Below are 22,912 nucleotides of genomic sequence, written 5' to 3'. Positions count from 1 at the left end.
GTATTGCTTCCACTAAAGAAAATAGTTTGTTCCGTCTCTACGGTTAGAATCCTGCGTCCATAGCAACGCTCTGTTTATCATGGCAACGGTGTGTTATACTCAGCAGCGGCTGATATCAAGAAATAACACACCGCACTCTACATTAGAATTAAACCAGGCCATGTAATAAATATATATATATATATAGCCGCTCTGGAGAAAACCGTGGTGTCATCGTCCAGCTCAGTTCTCATATAATGGTGTCAGTGCAGGAGATCAATAATATTGCTGAATATTAAATGAAATGTCCCCAAGAAAAGTAAGACCCCTAACTAACTGTACAAGTTCTTCAGACACAGTCTTGACATAATGGCTATGCTTCTGCAACCGGGCCCAGGAGGTGTAGCATGGTCTAGATTCAGTTGGAAGACACACACACACACACACACACACACACCCCCACACACACACACACACACACACACACACACACACACACACACTATACATACCTGTGCCTGTAAAACTAACTTTATCTGGACAATAACTTTATTCTAGATCTGCTGTAAAGCCTGAACACTCTCTGTTACTGTAATCTCCTGTTATCACCGTAAAGCCGCTTTGAACAATGATTTTCAGTGTGAATACCTGTCTGTTCCTTACACAAAGCATCATACGGCGACTGCAGACGACTTGAAAAACAGCACTGGAGTCATAAGGGCCACTGTTATGGCAGTATTAATGTGCTTATAAAGGCTTAGAGGAGCTTGCTGCTCACAGAGGCCAATCTCACCAGTTTTACATGGGAGGAAGACAGTCTTACGGGTGAGTCAGTGATGACTGAACTTTCATCTTTTGAGTCACAGTTCCTTAAATATTGCTTTTTATTTATTGTTTTTTTAGCCTGTTGCATATTTCTTATCATTAGTTTACTCGATTCTATAATTAATAATTGTTTAAAGCAATGAAAATGTTATTCTACAGGAAAAGCAACAGCCGAAAGAAAGAAAAGTTTATTTTTTTCACTACACTTTTTTCAATAAAAATGTTTAATGTAACTTCACGGTTGATATAGTGGCTCGTTTGTTACAATGTTTGTGTGTTTCTTCATTTTTATGTGGCTTTATACAAAAGTGTCTGCTAAACAAGTTACTGTACATGATGTACATGGTTTTATTTTGGGAAATTCGGTGGCAACAGAAGCATCATAACCCTGATCGGATAATAATGTTCAGAGGACTGCAGACACACAAGGTATTGGCTAAAGCGTCTGCTAAATGATTAAATGTAAAATGGATGTTCACAAACGTTTTTAAATGTTCCAGAACGTTCAGAGAACATTCAAAAGAAACATTCCCATATTGATTGAAGAAAGTGTTCCCTTAATGTTTGCTTAACCAAGCAAAGAAGTGTTCGGGGAACATTCAGAAATAATATTTTCATTATGGGAACATTAGCAAAATGTTCTTAAAACATGTTTTTGTAGTTGTTGTCCTACATCTTTATTTCTGTGTACGTGTGTGTATTAAGGTTTGTGTGGATCTTAGTTACACAACATACAAGTTTGAGTTTGAGAACTTGCTAAATAACATCCGAGTGTGTGTGTGTGTGTGTGTGTGTGAGAGAGAGAGAGAGAGAGAGAGGGAGTGTGTGTTAACTACACCCTTCCTGTGATGTGCACTTGTTCTACATGATCTTCAGTTCAGATGTGTGTTTCTCAGTGATGAGCACGATTGCAAACATCATGATTTAATCTAAAGTGTTGCTGTTCGACCTGTGAGAAACACACACACACACACACACACGCCCTGCGAGGGTGAGAAACACTGAGTTAATGAGGAAATGAGTGTGTCATGAAGAAATGAACAGGAAGATGTGTGTCACAGGCGAGCAGCGATGAAGACGCTCAGCTGGATTCTGCTCATGTGGGGTAAGAGTCTCAGACATTCAGAAACTGCATTATCATTTAGTAAATACTGAGAACAAGGGACATATATTACCCATATATTAAATATATGATTTGTTCAGTTTACAAGTTTTAGTCTGTAATCCTTATAATGAACCGACCCAATTCATTAGTCTGTAATCCTTATAATGAACTTTATAAACCACACAAGGCTGATGTGTTCATTTAGATCAGAGAGTGTGTGTGTATATGAGTGTGTGTGAGAGGCGTGTGTTTGTGGAATGCCTTCTTTAAATTTACATTAACTTTTACATTAAGTTGAGGTGATGTGTGTGTGTGTGTGTGTGTGTGTGTGTGTCTGTGGGAACAGGGTGTGGTGGTTTTGTGGTGTGGCTATACATATGTTGCCAGGAACTCACACATGTACATGCACACACACACACACACATACACACACACACACACACACACACACACACACACACACTGCTCTTTTCTCCTGATGTTGCTACACATTAATGGTAGTAATTGTGTCTTTAATTAATGTCAGACTCAGATGAATGATGCTGATGTGTGTGTGTGTGTGTGTGTGTGTGTGTGTGTGTGTGTGTGTGTGTGTGTGTGTGTGTGTGTCCGTTAGACAGACAGACTGAACGCTCAGAGCTACAGTGAGTTTCTATGGCTCTGGTTAGTGCTGGTGAAGCTAGTCATTCAGTTGCTGGTTCTAGTTTTGGCTGTTTCAGCGTCTTATGAAACACCATCAAACAGGAAGAGAAACTCAGTGAATCTTTTAGAAACAGTCTCACAAGCGTCTCCTGATGTCTCAACAGTCTCTCTCGCTTCTCCAGCGTCTCTTTCAGAGGCCTTCAATATCGACACTGAACATCCCCTGAGATTTAACGGCACGGCAGAAGATTTCTTTGGTTACAGCGTTTATCAGTCAGAGTTTGAAAACAGGAAACAGTGAGTGAAACACACACACACACACACACACACACACACACACACACACACACACACACACACACACACACACACACACACACACAAACACACACACACACTGGTTGCTAGGGTGTTCTACATGTGTTTTCTGAGGGTCTGATTGATTGTGAGGGTGTTTTTGGCAGGATCATCGTTGGAGCCCCATTAAAAGGAAACTCAACGGGTGAAATGTACAGTTGCACAGAAGATCTGCAGTCCTGCACACCACTGCTCTGGACAGGTATCACCCTCACACACACTGTCTGTCATGATCACCGTCACACACACTATCTGTCATGATCACCATCACACACTATCTGTCATGATCACCGTCTCCCTCCCTCTCTCTCTCTCTCTCTCTCTCTCTCTCTCCCTCTCTCTCCCCCTCTCCCTCTCTCTCTCTCTCTCTCTCTCTCTCTCTGGTGATGATTGACAGGCCCAGAGAGCGTTCAGTTCTTCGGCATGTCTTCTGCTGTGTCGTCTGATGCTGTCGGACGCTTGACTGTAAGTTCAACTGCTTACTTCATTAGTCACTTCAGTGTTTGACTTCTCATCACTGTCTCTTCTGTACTTGTGTCCATTGAACTGCAGGAATCTTCTCTGCTTTTAGTGACTGTCATACTGATTGTAGGAGAGAAATTGAAAACTCTCTAAAACTTCTTAAACAGTCCTTGAAATTATTTCTGTCATCACTTACTCTCCCTCGTGTCCTTCTAAATCCACATTACTTTCTTTCTTTTATGAAACACACAAAGGGTGAATGTGAAAATGTGGTATTCTAGGCATTTCCAATGAACTCAGACTGAAGCTAATACGCTTCAAAAAGATCATGACTGAATAAACACTTCAACTTCAGTCTGCTCCTCACACAAACACCACATGACTTAAAATTGTTTTTCTTTTGTTTTTGAAGTTTGAAAGTCATACAAGTATAAAACAATATGAGGGTGTCATGGTCATGTTTAGTTTCTCTGTCTTGTTTGGTTTCTGTTCATAGGTTTCGTTCTCTGTATTTTTTGAGCTATTCATTAGTTGTCATGGTATGTAATTACTTCTACCAGAAAGACTCGGGAGGCAAAATAACGTAACAAGTATACATTTATTAACAGCCCAGTAAGCATTATGATGTAAAGATCTTTGGCGTAGGTTCCGTCCGTAACTCGCAATCCGAGGGTACGGAATCTGCATTTCCTGCCTGAAGACGAAGGCAGGGGCGCAGCTGACCCCCGGGGAGGTATGGTGGTGGTAGAGAAGGGACCATACTGGTGGTGGTGGGGAGGATGGAGGGGAAGGGACCTCACTGGTGGTGGTAGAGAAGATGGAGGGGAAGGGACCATACTGGTGTTGGTAGAGAAGATGGAGGGGAAGGGACCATCCAAGTGGTGGTGGGGAGGATGGAGGGAAAGGGACCATACTGGTGGTGTTAGAGAAGATTGAGGGAAAGGGACCATACTGGTGTTGGTAGTGAAGATGGAGGGGAAGGGACCATCCTAGTGGTGGTAGAGAAGATGGAGGGGAAGGGACCATACTGGTGGTTGTAGTGAAGATGGAGGGGAAGAGACCATACTGGTGGTGGTAGAGAAGATGGAGGGGAAGGGACCATCCTAGTGGTGGTGGGGAGGATGGAGGGGAAGGGACCATACTGGTGGTGGTAGTGAAGATGGAGGGGAAGGGACCATACTGGTGGTGGTGAGGAGGAAGGAGGGGAAGGGACCATACTGGTGGTGGTGGGGAGGATGGAGGGGAAGGGACCATACTGGTGGTGGTAGTGAAGATGGAGGGGAAGGGACCATACTGGTGGTGGTGAGGAGGAAGGAGGGGAAGGGACCATACTGGTGGTGGTGAGGAGGAAGGAGGGGAAGGGACCATACTGGTGGTGGTGAGGAGGAAGGAGGGGAAGGGACCATACTGGTGGTGGTGGGGAGGATGGAGGGGAAGGGACCATACTGGTGGTGGTGAGGAGGAAGGAGGGGAAGGGACCATACTGGTGGTGATGAGGAGGAAGGAGGGGAAGGGACCATACTGGTGGTGGTGGGGAGGATGGAGGGGAAGGGACCATACTGGTGGTGGTAGTGAAGAAGGAGGGGAAGGGACCATACTGGTGGTGGTAGTGAAGAAGGAGGGGAAGGGACCATACTGGTGGTGGTGGGGAGGATGGAGGGGAAGGGACCATACTGGTGGTGGTAAAGAAGATGGAGGGGAAGGGACCATACTGGTGGTGGTAGTGAAGATGGAGGGGAAGGGACCATACTGGTGGTGGTAGTGAAGAAGGAGGGGAAGGGACCATACTGGTGGTGGTGGGGAGGATGGAGGGGAAGGGACCATACTGGTGGTGGTGGGGAGCGGCGCGCACTGTCATCCGGACACTCTGTGTGCTCAGAGATGGGGGAGTGAGTTCTTTCTTTAACCACATTAGGGTGCTGCTCGTCATGGGACGAGCAGCGGGGTGGGGAAAACCAAGGATTCTCCCCCGGCCCTCCACCGGGGGAAGGAGCGGCCCTGCTACCGGCTCCTGAAAAGAACTCTGCGCCATCTCTGAGCAGCCCGTCTCAGGAGCGCCGCTTAGCCTGGCGTTTAGCGGGGCATGGGGTGGGAGAGGGCTGTGGCGCCTTCCTACGGCGTACTCCACGACGCGGCCCGGATGGAGGCTGCTGCTGGGGCCGTGCGGGAGGGGCGGGAGCCGTAGAAGGGCGCCCTCGGCGGCGAGCAGACTGAGGGACCTGTGCCGACGGCTGAGTGGAGGCAGCAGCGGGCCGTCCGGAGCCTCATGTTTGAGAGCCTCAGTCTGCTTCTGGGCGGTTGAGAACTGCTGGGCAAAGTCCTCAACCGCCCCGCCGAAGAGGCCAGCCTGGGATATGGGAGTGTCGAGGAACCGGGTCCGCTCAGCCTCACGCATATCAGCCAGGTTGAGCCACAGATGTCTCTCCTGGACCACACAAGTGGACATCACCTGACCCAGGGAGCTTGCGGTCACCTTCGTCGCTCGGAGAGCAAGGTCGGTGGCGGCACGCAGCTCATCAAAGAGCTCGGGGTCAGTCCTCCCCTCGTGCATGTCACGCAACATCTGGGCCTGGTAGACCTGGAGTGTCGCATGGCATGCAGTGAGGAGGCTGCCAGCCCCGCAGCTCTATAGGCCTTCGCCACAAGGGTGGAAGAGAACCTACAGGCTTTGGAGGGGTGCTTTGGGTCGCCACGGGATGAAGCACTCTGAGGACACAGTTGCATCGCAACAGAGCATTCAACCTGGGGAACCCCAGTGTACCCTTTGGCAGCCGCCTGATCGAGAGGAGGCAGGGCGGAGGAGGTCGCCGAGCGATCACGAGAAGACAATGGTGCCTTCCAGGACCTCGTGACCTCCTCGTGCACATCCGGGAAGAAAGGGATTGGGGACGCGCGCTGACGAAGATCAGCGGCGGCACCCAAAAACCAATCGTCCAGCCGCGAGCGCACCGGACCAGGTGGCGGGGACCACTCAAGCCCAATGGCCGCGGCTGCCCGGGAAAGCATGGCAGTCATCTCGGGATTAGACTCGGACAATGCTGGCACACCCGAAGGTGGCAGCACAGCCGAATCCTCACTTCCCAAGGACTCTTGCCCACCCTGTGATGCAGCGATCGACATTGAATCTTCATCTGGAGCGCCAAATGAGACCCGCGGCATGTCCGAGGACTGTACTGCGGGCTCATTTGAACCACTCGCGGGTTGCACGGCACTAGAGGACGGTGTGGAGCGTGGAATAGTCGGCGCTTTGTCCCACACCGTAATCCTCAGGTCACCCTGGCCGCCAGCCAAAGTACTAGCTCTCGCGGAGCCCGTAGATCGGGGTGCGGATGAGGGGACTCTAGCATGAAGGTTATTGAGTCTCGACCGTAACCGTGCGATGGGCATGTTCCCGCAATGGGAACATGACTCATCCACAAACGCTGCTTTAGCGTGCTCTAAGCCCAGACACACAAGACAGCGATTGTGCCCATCAGAATCAGAAACAAATAGACCGCAACCAGAAGTGCACGGGCGAGGCATCTTTAAAAAGACGTGCCACGTGCAAGCTCTTTTAGAAAGGAGATTTCTCCACAAATGCTGAAGCGACAAGGGAGAGAACACACAAACACTGGCAAATCACTGCACAGATAAGCAGGGAATGTGCACTCGCTGGAACTCGCTGTCACACCAACACTTGGAGAGAGGCTCGTCTTGAAGAGAATGAAGAGATGTACTCAGGATTGGCTGTGGAGTGAAGTACATCAACTTGGCTCCGAAGCGAAAACATATCTGCATGATGCTCGCGACTTCCTTATATACCCCCTGCGTGGGGCGGAGTTACGCTATGCAAATTCCGCAGACCCATGGCATTTCTTTGCCATTGGCTCGTTTTATATACTCGAAGATGATAGGATTTCTAAGCGAAACCCCATTCGTCATCATCCGACGTAACTCGGAGTGACAACGAAAGGGAATGAAAGCTTCAGCATCTGCAAACTCAGATGTGTGTAAGTACCAACCTTTTATACTGCAAGTATTAGAACACGATTGGATAGATGAGAAGGTAATATGTGACGTAACAATTGAGTCTTCCAGGCAGAACTTATGCTAAAAATGTCTTTTCTCTCCTGTTCTCTTTTCTTTGATTATCAGCCTTCATGTATACATGCCAGTACACACTGCCTTTTTTGCAACTGAACCAAAATTTGAAAACCAAACCACACGTGGGCTAAGGTCGTCCATTCATTGGACAAAAATTCTCAAGCAGGGAAAAGCAGGAAGTGCAAAAACAGGCAATTTATGGAGATCTTTCGTAGTGCAATTTTTATTCTTTTACTGATTTGGTGTTATCAGCTACTAACGCAATATGAGGAAACTTATGAGCATCAAATGATACAATGTCATCGATACGATGTTGTAATTAGGATTTTGCAAAGACGAAGATGTGCTGCAAGACGGTTCTGGCGGCGAGAGCATGCTGATAAAGTTCAAACATTATTAAAAACAAGTGAACAGTCAGTAATAAAATAAGAACAAATACACAAATACAAGCAGAGATTAATACTAGATAACACAGTTACAAAGTCTGACAGTAGTATTCAGGTAGGCTACAGAAATTATTAAGCCTGAAGAAATTAAATATAGTTTCATCTTTATTAAAGTTTTGTTATTTTATTAATATTAATAATGAAAGAGACTACAGTAGAAATATTGGGTGTCTTCTGTCACATTAAGACCGAATTCATGGACCGAAAAAAATTACAAACATCAACTATGACATATTACCGAGAAAATACTTGCTGAGACGGGTATTTAGATGAATTTTTAACATTCTTTTGTGTGCATGTGTGTCCATTCAAGGGCATGGAAACAATTCAATTCGGTGTTCAAGCATTTTTATTTATTCAACCAGGAAGGTCCCGTTGGGATACAATATCTCTTCTACAGGGAGTCCTGGTAGTCCTCGGCCTGGTCTTTGCTGTCTCCCTTCAGGGGTTGGGGGAGTTATGTCACGGTCATGTTTAGTTCTCTGTCTTCTTTAGTTTCTGGTCATAGCTTTTCTTTAGTTATCATCATCTGTGAATATAACCTCTAAGTTTCTTCAGCTGATTGTCTCGTGTTAATGTTATGTTAGTTGTGTGGTGTACGTTTATCTCTTGGTGTTCATTAAAAGTAACAATTCATTCATTCTGCATCACGCATCTCGTTCGTTGGATTATCACACAGCAACCCTGGACATAGTAAGAGTAAATGATGACAGAATTATAATTTTTGGACAATTCTTTTAATTGTTAAAAGTTAATAAAAATTTGCCATTAGGTAAATAAAAGATGGGAACTGGATTTTTTAAACAGTTTATAGAAACGTCTAGATCATCTTGTGTGTGATTTGATCCTCCTGTTGTCTCAGATATTGTGTCTCTTTCTCAGAGCTGCAGTCCGTATCTTCCTCATGAGTGTGACGGAAACTCGTATCTGAACGGCGTCTGCGTCCAGTTCAACAGCGGTTTACAGGCCGTCTCAAACTTTACCGCCGCTTACCAAGGTCTGACGAGTCTGACACAGAAACCAGCGGATAACGACACTTTTAGCACTGAATGCAGTTTAACTATTTCAGGCTTTAATACTGTACACCATGTGTTGGGTTCTTAGTAACATTCCAGTTGGTGTTTATTGACAACTCAATTAAAGACTAAAGACATGATGAAAGACATTATGTTAAATACTTGGGAAAAATATGGATTTATTGGCCATCTTGTCAATAATTTATGGTTTGATTGCTAAAAAAAGTTGGCGTAACAGATGTGTTTCCATATCTTGTGGTATTTCTGCAGAATGCACGAAGAGAGAAGTCAATCTGGTGTTTCTCTTTGACGGATCTGGAAGTATGAAATCAGTCGAGTTTGAAATGAACAAAAAATTCATTTTAGATGTTATGAAAAAACTTTCAAACTCATCCATAAAGGTAAATCAACCCAGCACTATTAATGTGGAAATATGGACATGTAATGGTCTCTGGTTTGCTAATGATGTTAACGGCACGTGTGCTTGTTGTTTGTCCTTCTGTGGGTCAGTTTGCTGCTGTCCAGTTTGCATCTACATTCAGAACTGTGTTTGACTTCAACGACTATAAGGACGGCTCCGCTGAAGATAAACTCATGAAAGAGCCACACATGCAGAAACTCACAAACACACATGGAGCAATCAACTATGTCTTGTGAGTGAAACCTTCATATGCTTATGAATGTTCACTGAATTTACACTTGAAGAGAAAAATTCTTGAGATTTGCTCTTTTGCTCAGGTCTGTTAAACACACTGGAGTTGGACATTTGTCGTTCTATAAATTAGAAGTTAAAAACACATTGGTGTAGAAACAAATGTTTGTGTCATTATTTTTGATTGATCACATCACCAGAAAGAATCTCCTGAACAACGTGTCGTCTGGAGCCGATCTCAGCGCTCAGAAAGCCCTGGTGATCATCACAGATGGAGAACCCACTGATTTTGATGATGAAAAGGCCCTCAACAGAAGCGTTGAGCAAAATATCCTCCGCTACGTCATTGGGGTGAGTTTCCTTAAAGCTCAAGCTTGTCATTTACAGTTTGTGGTGTGTCAGTTTCATGGGTAACACTTTACAATACGGGTGCACTAATCTGCATTAATTCATGCTTAACTAATGCACAGATAATCATGTGTTAATGTATGACTCATGAAGAACTAAACCATTAATTAATGATTACTGCATCAGCAACTAATAAAGATTCTAAATGATTAATAGATTAAGTAATATATGAATTGTTATTAATTAAATGTGTCATAATGTATTAATTCCTTAATAACTTCTTTTATTAACTAAAAGTGTAAATTAATGTGTTAATTACCACAGTTGGTCAAAGTCATGTACTTCAACTTTCCAGTTGCCTACTTTAATTAATCATTAACTAATGATTTGCAAATTTGCCGTTTTACGTTTACCGTTAATTAATGGTTTAGTTCTTCATGAGTCATAAATTAACACATGATTATCTGTGCATTAGTTAAGCATGAATTAATGCAGATTAGTGCACCCGTATTGTAAAGTGTTACCGTTTCATGTTCAGAGTCACTGGTAGTTTGATTACTAAGGGTTGAAACACTGTGACTCTGTGGTTTGTTTGAGCTGCCTGACATGTGAACTTATCAAAAAAACACGTGAGGTTTGGGCGGGAATCTCTGATTGACTGACCAATGGCAAACTAGTGTTCAAGAAACCTGTCTGGAAACAGTCATTATTTGTGTAATTTGGTGTCTCTAGTTGTGCAGAAATGAAACACTTCAGCTTTAAATGACAAGTGCTACAAGCACTAATTTATATCAGATTTATCCGTTTGTTTCCATTTTTCAAGAACAAACATATATAAATTATGTTTTAAATATTGGTCTGTTTCAATTCATATGTTATCAAAAGTGTTTTTGCACAGACAGACTTAATGACAGTGTTGTTTGTCAGGTGGGAAAAGTTAACGTAACCAAACTCCATGACCTGGCTTCAGAACCCAAAATAAACAACACCTTCTACATTCAAAACTACAATGGACTCCAAGGACTTCTTGACAACCTGCAAAAAAAGATCTACAACATTGAAGGTAAAATACAAGCTTAAAGAAAATAGAAATACTGTATAACGTTTTAAATAAAAGCAGCTAATGAAGAATCCCCTGATGATTTAAGAGCTCTTCTTCTATGGTTTCAGGGTCAAAGGACACACACAGCAAAGACAGACAGAAAGAGTTATCGCAGAGTGGATTCAGTGTCCTCTACCACAAGGTCAGAAATATCATATATAAGTTAAAAAAGACAATTTCTTATAAGGAATAGTTCATGTTATTGTATAAAAGTAGTTTATAGAATCTTATAAAATGCTGCTGATTGGTGCAGTGTGGCGATGTGTAGGTCGTGAATGCATCAAGTGCCCTGGAACAATTACGACTCTGCGACGGCTGTAGAAACGGGTGATACACTATAGCTGTCAGGCTTCCGGGTGGATGAAGTAGGAGGCAAACTCAAAGATGAAGAATTCCAAGGTTTTAATTCTCAATTATAACAGATAACACAAAAACAGGGAGCGTGTGCTCAGAACAAGACTACCTAACATGAACAAACCTAACATAAGCATTGACCGACAAGTGAAGAGTGAAAACCAGGAACTTAAATACACACACAGATGAACACAAGACAGGTGATGCAGATAATGATGATGAACCGGTGGGTAATGAAGGGAGTGAGTTCAGGTGTGGAAACAAGGAGGATTCTGGGAACTGTAGTGCAGACAGGACGATGACAGACAGTGAATGTGACATTACTCCCCCCTCCCGGTAGGCGCGTCCTCGCGCCGTAGAAAGACCAAAGGGGTGGGAGGGTGGGCGCCCTGGAGGCTGACGGGGAAGACAAGGCAAGGGAGACAAGGCAGGAAGCCTCCAGGGCGGAGCAGACTGTGGGTGTGGTCACGGTGGAGCAAGCTGTGGGCGTGGCCAGGACGGAGACGACCCCTCGGGCGGCCACGGCGGTGAGGACCCTTCGGGTGGCCAGGGCGGTGATGTCCCCTCAAGCGACCACGGCAGTGAGGACCCTTCGGGTGGCCATGGCGGTCCGGACCCTTCGGGTGGCCAAGGCGGTGCGGACCCTTCGGGTGGCCAAGGCGGTGCGGACCCTTCGGGTGGCCAAGGCGGTGCGGACCCTTCGGGTGGCCAAGGTGGAGAAGACCCTTCAGGTGGCCAAGGCGGAGAAGACCCTTCAGGTGGCCATGGCGGAGAAGACCCTTCAGGTGGCCATGGCGGAGAAGACCCTTCAGGTGGCCACGGCGGTGAAGACCCTTCAGGTGGCCATGGCGGAGAAGACCCTTCAGGTGGCCACGGCGGTGAAGACCCTTCAGGTGGCCATGGTGGTGAGGACCCCTCAGGTGGCCATGGCCCCTCGAGTGGCCAGGACGGAGCCCTATGGCCCCCCCCCAAAAAAATACTTGGGAAAAGTCCCGGTTACCAGAGAGCGATGGTTAAAAACAGTCTCTGACCGGGCTGACGGGGACCGTGAAGAGGGTTCGGTGCTGGGCAGCGATAAGGGCTCGGTGCTGGGCAGCGATGAGGGCTCGGTGCTGGGCAGATCCAGTGATGAGGGCTTTGTGCTGGGCAGATCCAGCGGTGAGGGCTTTGTGCTGGGCAGATCCAACGATGAGGGCTTTGTGCTGGGCAGATCCAGCGATGAGGGCTTTGTGCTGGGCAGATCCAGCGATGAGGGCTTTGTGCTGGGCAGATCCAGCGATGAGGGCTCGGTGCTGGGCAGATCCAGCGATGAGGGCTTTGTGCTGGGCAGATCCAGCGATGAGGGCTTTGTGCTGGGCAGATCCAGCGACGAAGAGGGCTCTGAGCTGGACGGGACCAGCGGCGAAGAGGGCTTTGAGCTGGGCGGGACCAGCGGCGAAGAAGGCTCTGGGCTGGACGGGACTAGCGGCGAAGAGGGCTCTGAGCTGGACAGGACCAGCGGCGAAGAAGGCTCTGAGCTAGACAGGACCAGCGGCGAAGAAGGCTCTGAGCTGGGCAGGACCAGCGGCGAAGAAGGCTCTGAGCTGGGCAGGACCAGCGGCGAAGAAGGCTCTGAGCTGGGCGGAACCAGCGGCGAAGAGGGCTCTGAGCTGGGCGGAACCAGCGGCGAAGAGGGCTCTGAGCTGGGCGGAACCAGCGGCGAAGAGGGCTCTGAGCTGGGCGGAACCAGCGGCGAAGAGGGCTCTGAGCTGGGCGGAACCAGCGGCGAAGAGGGCTCTGAGCTGGGCGGAACCAGCGGCGAAGAGGGCTCTGAGCTGGGCGGAACCAGCGGCGAAGAGGGCTCTGAGCTGGGCGGGACCAGCGGCGAAGAGGGCTCTGAGCTGGGCGTGACCAGCGTCGAAGAGGGCTCTGAGCTGGGCGGGACCAGCGGCGAAGAGGGCTCTGAGCTGGGCGGGACCAGCGGCGAAGAGGGCTCTGTGCTGGACGGGACCAGCGGCGAAGAGGGCTCTGTGCTGGACAGGACCAGCGGTGAAGAGGGCTCTGGGCTGGACGGGACCAGCGGTGAAGAGGGCTCTGTGCTGGACGGGACCAGCGGCGAAGAGGGCTCTGGGCTGGACGGGACCAGCGGCGAAGGCTCTGGGCTGGACGGGACCAGCGGCGAAGAGGGCTCTGTGCTGGATGGGACCAGCGGCGAAGAGGGCTCTGGCGGGCCGATGAGAGGAGGAAGATCGCTGTCAGTCACAGGCGCGGCGGGCACGACGCTTACTGCCTTGGTCTCGGCAGATCTGGCGTGAAGTGCAGGCTCGGCTGGACTGGCGTGAAGTGCGGGCTCGGCTGGACTGGCGTGAAGTGCGGGCTCGGCTGGACTGGCGTGAAGTGCAGGCGGTGACATGGCGTGCCACGGGAGGAAGCTCTACAGACAACAGGAGAGTGCCTCTCTCCAGTCCTGACCGGAGAGATCTGGAAGCTCCCTCGGGTCGACCTCCTTGGCCCCAAGCCGGTAACACGCCTTGATCGTCTCGTCATCCAGCGAGCAGGAGGCAGCAAGAGGAACAAACCCCCAGGTGAATTGGAACAGATCGCGGCTATCCCGAGCCAAAGCCGCGATCTGTCCAGCGAGCTCCCAGCTCATCTTTTTGGTCGGTCAATCTGTCAGGCTTCCGGGTGGATGAAGTAGGAGGCAAACTCAAAGATGAAGAATTCCAAGGTTTTAATTCTCAATTATAACAGATAACACAAAAACAGGGAGCGTGTGCTCAGAACAAGACTACCTAACATGAACAAACCTAACATAAGCATTGACCGACAAGTAAAGAGTGAAAACCAGGAACTTAAATACACACACAGATGAACACAAGACAGGTGATGCAGATAATGATGATGAACCGGTGGGTAATGAAGGGAGTGAGTTCAGGTGTGGAAACAAGGAGGATTCTGGGAACTGTAGTGCAGACAGGACGATGACAGACAGTGAATGTGACAATAGCAAGCTGATTGAGAAATGCACAATACAATAATCAATACTGGGTTGCCACTTGATGTAAAACCTGGGTCCTGAAGTAAAACCAGAGCACCATTGATCTGCTTCATCTGCTGCTAAACATAACAAACAAAAACTCTGCACATCTTTCAAAGACTCAATGCCACTAACCACGCCGCAAATATAAACCAGCGCACACAAATGACTCATCAGCTGGGACATACACTTGACCTTGTGCTATCATATGGCTCTCTTTATGATCTTGAGGTAGCTGATAATGGGTTTTCTGACCTTAAATCTGTTATGTTTTCTGTTCCCTGGGTACCAAATTAGTCTAAAGCCACTAAATATGTCCGTAAATCTCGATTAATTACCTCATCTACTAGCAAATCCTTTTCAGTAGCTTTTTGTTATGCTATTCAACCAGTGGATGTCAGTCAGTATGATCTGAGTGCAGAGGAGCTCCTATTTAGACTCAAGTCCACATTTGTGAATGCCTTGGATTCAGTGGCTCCTGTAAAAACCTTAAAACTCAAATCTAGATCTGAGCCCTGGATTGACGATAACGTACGCTCTTCGAGGCAGATCTGTAGAAGTGGAAAAAGTTTAGTTTTCCAAAACTTACTTACCACTTACTTTAGTAAGTGGAAAAAAGACAGGCTCCAGATTTCTTTTGAACTATAAAGAGATTCATTATCCAAATTCCAGAAGGCAGTGAACAGAAGGCAGTTTTACCGTTTTTAACACCGTTGTTAATCCAGCTGTCTCCGAGTACCCTGTTGTGTCAAAAACAATGTGTGAGGATTTTCTTAGATTTTTTGTTAATAAGATTAATGATTTCAGATTGGGGATATCTCCCCCTGCTTCTGATCCGTCCAACCCCTCTGTTTGTTTTGCAGAATTCAGTCAGTTTGAACCTATTTCTTTTATACAACTGCAAGAAAGTGTGTCAGTTAAAGACGTCGGGCTCTTCCATTGATGGCATGCCTCATTGATGCAGTGGGTCCATACTTTGTGACTATGATAAACCGATGTTTTGAAACTAGTACTGTACCAGATGTGTTAAAACATGCTACAGTTTATCCTTAGCTTAAGAGACCAAATCTAGACCCTACTGTTTTAGATTAATTATAGGCCAATTTCTAAATTGTCTTTTAAAGATCCAAAGATCATAGAGAAAATAGTTCTTCAACAATTGCGGAGTTTCTTCGATGAAAATAAGATATTTGAGGTCTTTCAATCAGGTTTAAGAAAACACCACTCGATAGAGACTGCACTTTTGAAGGTTTTAAATGATTTTCTTCTTACTGGCGACTATGCTGTGCTGGTGCTCCTAGACTTGAGTGCTGCTTTTGACGCTGTGGACCACGCTGTTCTTCTTGCTCGCTTGGAGCACTGTGTTGGCATAAAAGGAAGTGCTCTTGAATGGTTTAAATATTATCTTTCTAATAGAAGTTTTAAAGTTAACATGGGTGAACATTCATCTGAGGCAGCTCCTCTATCATGTGGTGTTCCTCAGGGTCCATCTTAGCTCCTATTCTTAGCTCTATTTTTAGGAAGCATGGTCTGTCATTCCATTGCTATGCAGATGATACTCAAATCTATCTGCCATTAAAACAGAGTTTGGATGGTCTGGAGGCACTTATGACCTGTTTGTCTGATGTGAAGGCCTGGCTGTTTTTACATTTTCTTAATTTTAATGAGAGCAAAACTGAAATAATAGTGTTTGGTCCTTCAGATTCTATTAGTACACCAAAAATAAATTTTGGTAAGTTATCCTCGTCTGTGAAGCCTTGGGTTAAAAACTCTAGGGGTTGTCTTTGATGATGGGCTGAAATTTGACAAAACGTCTCGGGTTACGTATGTAACCCTTGTTCCCTGAGAAAGGGAACGAGACACTGCGTCGGTGACGACACTAGGGGAACGCCCTTCAGCGTAGCGCGTCTGAATTTATGAATGAAAACTAATCCAATCCTATTGGCGTTGCGTGATGACGTAGCGTGTGACGGCATAAGCGGATGTATACAAAAGCACGCCGGCACACAGAAATGTCAGCTTTTGCTATGAAGCAAGTGCTCCAGGCGGGGTGAGGTGTGGCGAACCGACGCAGTGTCTCGTTCCCTTTCTCAGGGAACAAGGGTTAAATACGTAACCCGAGACGTTCCCTTTCGAGGGAACTCGAACTGCGTCGGTGACGACACTAGGGGAACGAGATACCCACTATACCACAACGAACCCCGCTCATCCTAGTGTGAAGCTGTCTTCAGGCGACACTTAGGACGAAAGCACTCGTGCACCGGGTGTAGAGGGAAGGTCCAGACTGTAAACCTCATGAATGTGTGCGGAGTGGCCCAGCCAGCCGCCTCACATATGTCATGGATAGAAACCCCTGAAAGGAGGGCTCTAGAGGACGCCATGCCTCTGGTGGAGTGAGCTCTCACGGCCATAGGTGAAGGCAATTTGCGCACCTGATAGGCCAGGGAAATAGTCTGAACGATCCAGTTACTGATGGTCTGTTTAGAGGCGGGAAGCCCCTTCTTGGGCGACCCAAAACACACCAGCAACTGGTCTGACTTCCGCCATGAGGAGGACCTCTGAATGTAACACTGCAGTGCTCTGACAGGGCAGAGCAGATGAAGTCTCTCCTCATCCGCCATCACGTGAGGTGGAGGATGAAATGCCTGCAGAACCATAGGCCGTGCCACATTAGATGGCACCTTGGGCAAATAGCCGGGCCTGGGATGTAAGATGGCCTTAATGTTGCCTGGAGCAAACTCCAAGCACCCATTGGAAACAGAGAGCACCTTGAGATCTCCTACCCTCCTCAGAGAAGTAATGGCCAACAAAAAGATCACCTTAAATGAGAGGTTCTTGGCCTCAGCCGACTCCAGTGGTTCGAAGGGAGCCTCGGCCAGCCCTTCGAGAACCACTGCCAGGTCCCAAGAGGGAACTCTGGTGCGAGTCGCAGGTCTCATCCTCCAGGCTCCACGTAGGAAGCGTACGACCAAGTGATGCCTCCCCAGCGGGCCATCACTCAGAGGAGCGTGGAAAGCCGCAATGGCAGCCACATAAACCTTGAGTGTGGACGGGGTAAGCCCGGCAGAAAAGCGGTCTTGGAGAAACTCCAGTACTGAAGCCACTGGGCAGTTAACTGGGTCCAAGTCACGCTCTCTGCACCAAACGGAAATACATTCCACTTAAGGCCGTATAACTTCCTCGTGGAGGGAGCTCTGGAAGTTAATATGGTTCCGACCACTCCAGCTGACAGGCCGGCTTCTAGGTACTGTGCCCCCTCAGGGGCCAGACCCACAGTTTCCACAGCTCGGGTCGAGGGTGGAGAACTGAGCCCTCCGCCTGGGACAGCAAGTCCCTCCTCAGAGGGATCTGCCATGGCGGGCCTGCCAGGAGTGATATGATGTCCGAAAACCATACTCGGGCCGGCCAAAACGGGGCTACTAAAAGTAGACTGACTCTGTCTCGACGGACCCTTTCCAGAACTGCTGGGAGCAGAGCAATCGGGGGAAATGCGTACAGACGCAGCCTCGGCCACGTCTGCATCATGGCGTCCAGCCCCAGCGGAGCTGGATGCCTGAGAGAGAACCACAGTGGACAGTGGGACGTCTCTTGAGACGCGAAAAGATCCACTTCCACTGGGCCAAATCTCACGCACATGGCTTCCACCACCTCTGGGTGGAGTCGCCACTCCCCAGGCCTCAGCCCCTGCCTCGACAGGACGTCTGCTCCCTGATTCTGGTCCCCCGGGACATACATCGCCCTGAGAGACGATAGTCTCCGCTGGGACCACAGGAGGATCTGATGCGCCAGTCTGCACAGAGGGCGCGACCTCAGATCCCCCTGGCGGTTCAAATAAGACACCACCGACATGTTGTCGGTTCTCACAAGGACATGGCGACCATGTAGGTCTGGCAGGAAGCTCCTCAGAGCCCGGAACACCGCCAACATTTCTAGGCAATCTATGTGCCAAGAGGAATGATGGTCCTGCCAGAGGCCTCTCGTAAAACGGCCGTCCATGACCGCGCCCCAGCCCGTGAGGGAGGCGTCTGTCGAAATAGATACTCGGCGACATAACGCTCCCAAATTGGGACCCTGGGACAAGAACCAAAGCTTCTTCCAAATTGACAGGGAACGAAGGCATCTGCGCGTAACCCTTATCAAGCGGAATGGGTTTCCCCTCGGGAAAACCCCTTGGTTCTTAACCACCACTGTAAAGCTCTCATGTGTAGCAGGCCAGAAGGTATCACGCTGGACGCTGCTGCCATGAGACCCAACACTCTCTGAAAGTGTTTGACAGTGACGGCCTGGCCTAGCTTTAACCTGGACACTGTGGTCAGGATATACTCGATCCGAGCAGGAGACAACTGAGCCTGCATCGTGACTGAGTCCCACACCACTCCCAGGAACGTGGTTCTCCGGGCTGGTGTCAACACGCTCTTCTTCGTGTTGAGTCTTAACCCCAGGCTCTGGATGCGGGCGAGGACGACATCTCGATGCCGAATCGCCAGCTCTCGCGACTGGGCCATATTAACCAGTCGTCGATATAATTGAGCACCCTGATGCCCTCGAGCCTCAGGGGTGCTAGAGTTGCATCCATACACTTGGTAAATGTGCGAGGGGAAAGTGCTAGGCCGAACGGAAGAATCCGATATTGGTAAGCTTCGCCCCCGAAAGCAAACCTCAGGAACTTCCTGTGAGATGGAAGGATGGAGATGTGGAAGTAGGCGTCCTTTAGATCTATCGTGACAAACCAATCCTCGGATTGAATTTGACTCACGATGATGGGAATAGTGAGCATCTTGAATCTGAACCTCCTCAGAGACCGATTCAAGTGCCTCAGATCTAAAAGTGGACGCAACCCTCCATCCTTCTTCGAACTATGAAGTACCGGCTGTAGAATCCGGACTCCCTGACTGGTGGGGGAACATGCTCTATGGCCCCTTTTGCCAGCAGCGAGTAAACTTCCTGTTCTAACACCAGACCCTGCTCTGGGTCTACTGCAGTCCAAACCACCCCGTTGATACTTACCTCTTTTTTGGTGGGCAGCCTGGACCTGCAGCCTGTACCCTATTTCTACAGTGCGCAGGACCCATGGAGAAATATTGGGGAGACGTTGCCATGCCTCGACAAAATTCAGCAAGGGAACCAGCCCCTAAGGGTTGGTGTCAAGTGTCTTGTGAGAGCCCTTGACGATACCCTGAAGCGGAGGACCGACAGGGAATAATCGAAAACGACTCTCGGCTGTGCGGACGCCAGCGCTGCCTGGCCGCAAGCTCTTGGGGCAGACAGAGCAGCGTGCGTTCGCTGGAAACTGATGTGTCCCGAAGCGCAATTAGCGGCGGGATGCTGACACCAGTTTCCTGAGGGCCCGGTGAGAGGGAGGATCTCGATCGCTCTCTTTTGGGGGGGGGCAGCCCTCCAAGGTCTCACATAAGTTAGGACCTCTCTCCCGACACCTTCCTGGCCTGAAGGACAGTCCTCAGATCCGTCTTCTCAGGAGGCTTGGGCGAGAGCGCCGCCTAGAGTCCCAAGCTCAGCTTTTGCTTTTTTTTTTTTTTTTTTGAGGGGGACTTCTAGAAGCGACACTCTCCTTCAGATATTAGGCTGAATTAAAATATCTAACCAAGTTCTAAAGTCAGATAATATTTTAATTATTTTAATTCCTCAGAATTAAATGCAGCCATAAAACACTGGATAGTGCACCACAATACTGTTTACACGATCTACTACACGCTGCCTCGGCAAACGCGAGCCGTTACAAATTTGCTTTCATCCCTCGAGAAGAAAGTCAACAGGCGCGAGGCTGAAACACCCGAAACGCACGACTGTGTGCGGCGAGTTATTTCACAGTGAACAGCCTGCCAGCACCCTCAGGAGCTGACTGTGAATGCCTCGCACCCAAACAGTATTATTTCCCAGATCGCGTGTGTCCCTTTTATTGCAGACCCTAAACGCGCTGTCTCAACAAACGCGAGATACGAGTCGTTCACAATAAGTTTGGCTTTCATCTCTCGAGAAGAAAGACAACAGGCGCGGCTGAGACACCCGAAACGCACTGTGTGCGGCGAGTTATTTTAATGAACACAGCCAGCACCCTTCAGGGACCCCACACATAATCTTTATTGCAAACTGCAAATAGACTCGTAATCAACGCGCGCCTCGGCAAACGCGAGATGTCAGTCATAGAATCGTATCGCAAACTGCAAAGTAGACTCGTAATCAACGCGCTGCCTCAGCAAACGCGAGATCCGAGCTACTAGATTCTGTATTACAAAGCAAACCTGAAATCTACGCGTTGCCTCGACAAACGCGAGATCCCAGCCACAGAATCTTATTGCAAAGTACACTCGTAATCAACACGCTGCCTCGGCAAACGCGAGATCCGAGTTACTAGATTCTGTATTGAAATGCAGAGTTTAGATCTACGCGCTGCCTCGGCAAACACGAGATCCAAGCCACAGAATCTTATTGCAGAGTAGACTCGTAATCTACGCGCTGCCTCAGCAAACGCGAAATCCGAGCCCCTAGATTCTATTTTGCAATGCAGACTTTACAGGACATACAACACCAAATAGGACAGAATTGTTTCACACACACAGAGCGCTTGCTGAATAGCAAAAAGCTGACATTTCTGTGTGCCGGCGTGCTTTTGTATACATCCGCTTATGCCGTCACACGCTACATCATCACGCAACGCCAATAGGATTGGATTAGTTTTCATTCATAAATTCAGACGCGCTACGCTGAAGGGCGTTCCCCTAGTGCCGTCACCGACGCAGTTTGAGTTCCCTCGAAAGGGAACACATAAATTCAGTGGTCAAACCATGCATCTTTCATCTTCAACTACTAGCAAAAGTAAAACCTATTCTGTTAAGAAAAAAATGTGAAAAATGAATTCATGCTTTTATTACTTATAGATTGGATTATTGTAACTCACTTTATTTTGAGATTAGCCAGTCAGCTTTATCCCCGTTTTTTTAAAAGACTTTTAACCAGTACTAAAAAACGGGACTACATTACACTGGTTTTACGTTCTCTGCACTGGTTGCCCGTGCGTTATCGAGTGAATTTTACAATTCTTCTTTTGGTTTTTAAATCATTAAAAGGTCTGGCCCCTCCTTACCTCTCAAATTTATTAACTGAATATTGTCCAGTTCTGTATCTCCGGTCGTCCTACCAGAGATTGTTATGCAGTCCGAAGTCAAAGCTGAGTTACAGGGGTGACCATGCCTTTTCAGTGGCTGCCCCCAGACTGTGGAATGCTCTGCCTCCGTGTATTCGCTCTGCATCATCACTGGCTGTTTATAAATCTAAGCTAAAAACTCATTTTTGCGAATTGGCATATTTTCAATGAGGAAGTTGTATTGTATTGTTTTTCCTTTTTTATTAATTATATTGTATTTTCTTGTTATGTCTTCATTGTGCAGCACATTGGACAACCTAGGTTGTGGTTAATGGTGCTATATAAATAAAATTTATATTGATATTGACATTGACTGCTGCGTTTGTTTCAGGACTCTGTGATTGTGGGTTCGGTTGGATCTAATGACTGGCGTGGATCTCTGTATGAAGTGACGGGATCAGGATCTGGATTAAACGATACCGAGATTAAGGATCCATCTGTCAGTAAAGACTCGTACATGGGTGTGTTGAAGCTGTTGGTCCTTCCTTGTCTGATGTGAAGTGTCTGTGCATGTTTTAATGATGCTGATGATGTTCAGGTTACTCTTCTGTTCTGGGAATGAGAGGCGGCGTCTCTCTTCTGTTCTCTGGGGCGCCGCGGGCTGAACACAGGGGTCTGGTGACCCTCTTCACCAAGAATGAAAGCACATGGACAGTGACGAGGAACATCCCCGGAGAACAAGTTAGTGAAGAAGAACCCTCTGACACCATATTAACACTCTCCATCAGCAAGAGCAGGGCTTCCCAAATCCTACGGAAGAAGCAACCACTTAGAAACAGTCTTGCAAAACCACTGAAACCATCTCGAAAACCTCACCAGCCACCTACCAACCACTCAGTGCCTGCCTAGCAACAGCCTAGTAACCACCCCTTAGCAACTGCCAAGCAACCACATAGAAACATCCTTACAAAGCTCTAGGAACTCCCTAGAAACCACTTATAAACACCCTACAAGTTACCCAGAACATCAAAGCAATCACCTAGCAACACTCTAGCAGATAGTTAGCAACCACTTAGCAATGCCCTAGCTACCACTTATCACTTGTAGCAGCTGTAATGTTTTAATAATAGTAAAGTTAACAGAATTAAAGTATTACATCTAGGCTATTTTAATTATAACTGAAAAATAACTGAATAAGTCATTCTGAATATTCTGAATAAATTCAACTGACCTCACATGATTTTTAGCATTTCGTAAGTGTTAATTATCAGTAATAAAAAGCAGTTCACTTACATTAATGGCTCTACATCAGCATATAAAACAAGGAAAAGAGTCAAATCATTTCTGCAGAGACCGCTTCAGTTTCTAGTGTTCAACATGAAGGCAGTAAGTTGTGGGACTGAGTTTGTGAAGTGTTATTGGA

At 47.5% G+C, this 22,912-nt stretch overlaps 1 protein-coding gene across 4 annotated transcripts in view; it reads left to right on the top strand.

The window, feature by feature from the left end:
• The first annotated feature begins 1,589 nt into the window (after window positions 1-1,589).
• LOC308687556 (integrin alpha-L-like) overlaps window positions 1,590-22,912 on the top strand; it is a 37,406-nt gene continuing 16,083 nt past the window's right edge. For 2 of the 4 annotated variants that reach the window (XM_081360163.1, XM_081360165.1), the window contains exons 1-12: window positions 1,590-1,909; window positions 2,734-2,848; window positions 3,016-3,110; window positions 3,306-3,373; window positions 8,782-8,896; window positions 9,186-9,316; window positions 9,426-9,568; window positions 9,768-9,918; window positions 10,843-10,978; window positions 11,086-11,159; window positions 21,881-22,010; window positions 22,088-22,230. In XM_081360163.1, the coding sequence (XP_081216289.1) occupies window positions 1,876-1,909; window positions 2,734-2,848; window positions 3,016-3,110; window positions 3,306-3,373; window positions 8,782-8,896; window positions 9,186-9,316; window positions 9,426-9,568; window positions 9,768-9,918; window positions 10,843-10,978; window positions 11,086-11,159; window positions 21,881-22,010; window positions 22,088-22,230 (1,335 nt within the window). In that variant the 5' untranslated portion in view covers window positions 1,590-1,875. Of the gene's footprint in view, window positions 1,910-2,715; window positions 2,849-3,015; window positions 3,111-3,305; window positions 3,374-8,781; window positions 8,897-9,185; window positions 9,317-9,425; window positions 9,569-9,767; window positions 9,919-10,842; window positions 10,979-11,085; window positions 11,160-21,880; window positions 22,011-22,087; window positions 22,231-22,912 lie in introns of all 4 variants that reach the window. The other 2 variants (XM_081360162.1, XM_081360164.1) reach the window with 1 other exon arrangement.

The sequence above is a fragment of the Scardinius erythrophthalmus genome (assembly GCF_964197995.2).
Source record: "Scardinius erythrophthalmus genome assembly, chromosome: 3".
Lineage (NCBI taxonomy): Eukaryota > Metazoa > Chordata > Actinopteri > Cypriniformes > Leuciscidae > Scardinius > Scardinius erythrophthalmus.
This window is presented reverse-complemented; position numbering and strand designations above follow the sequence as displayed.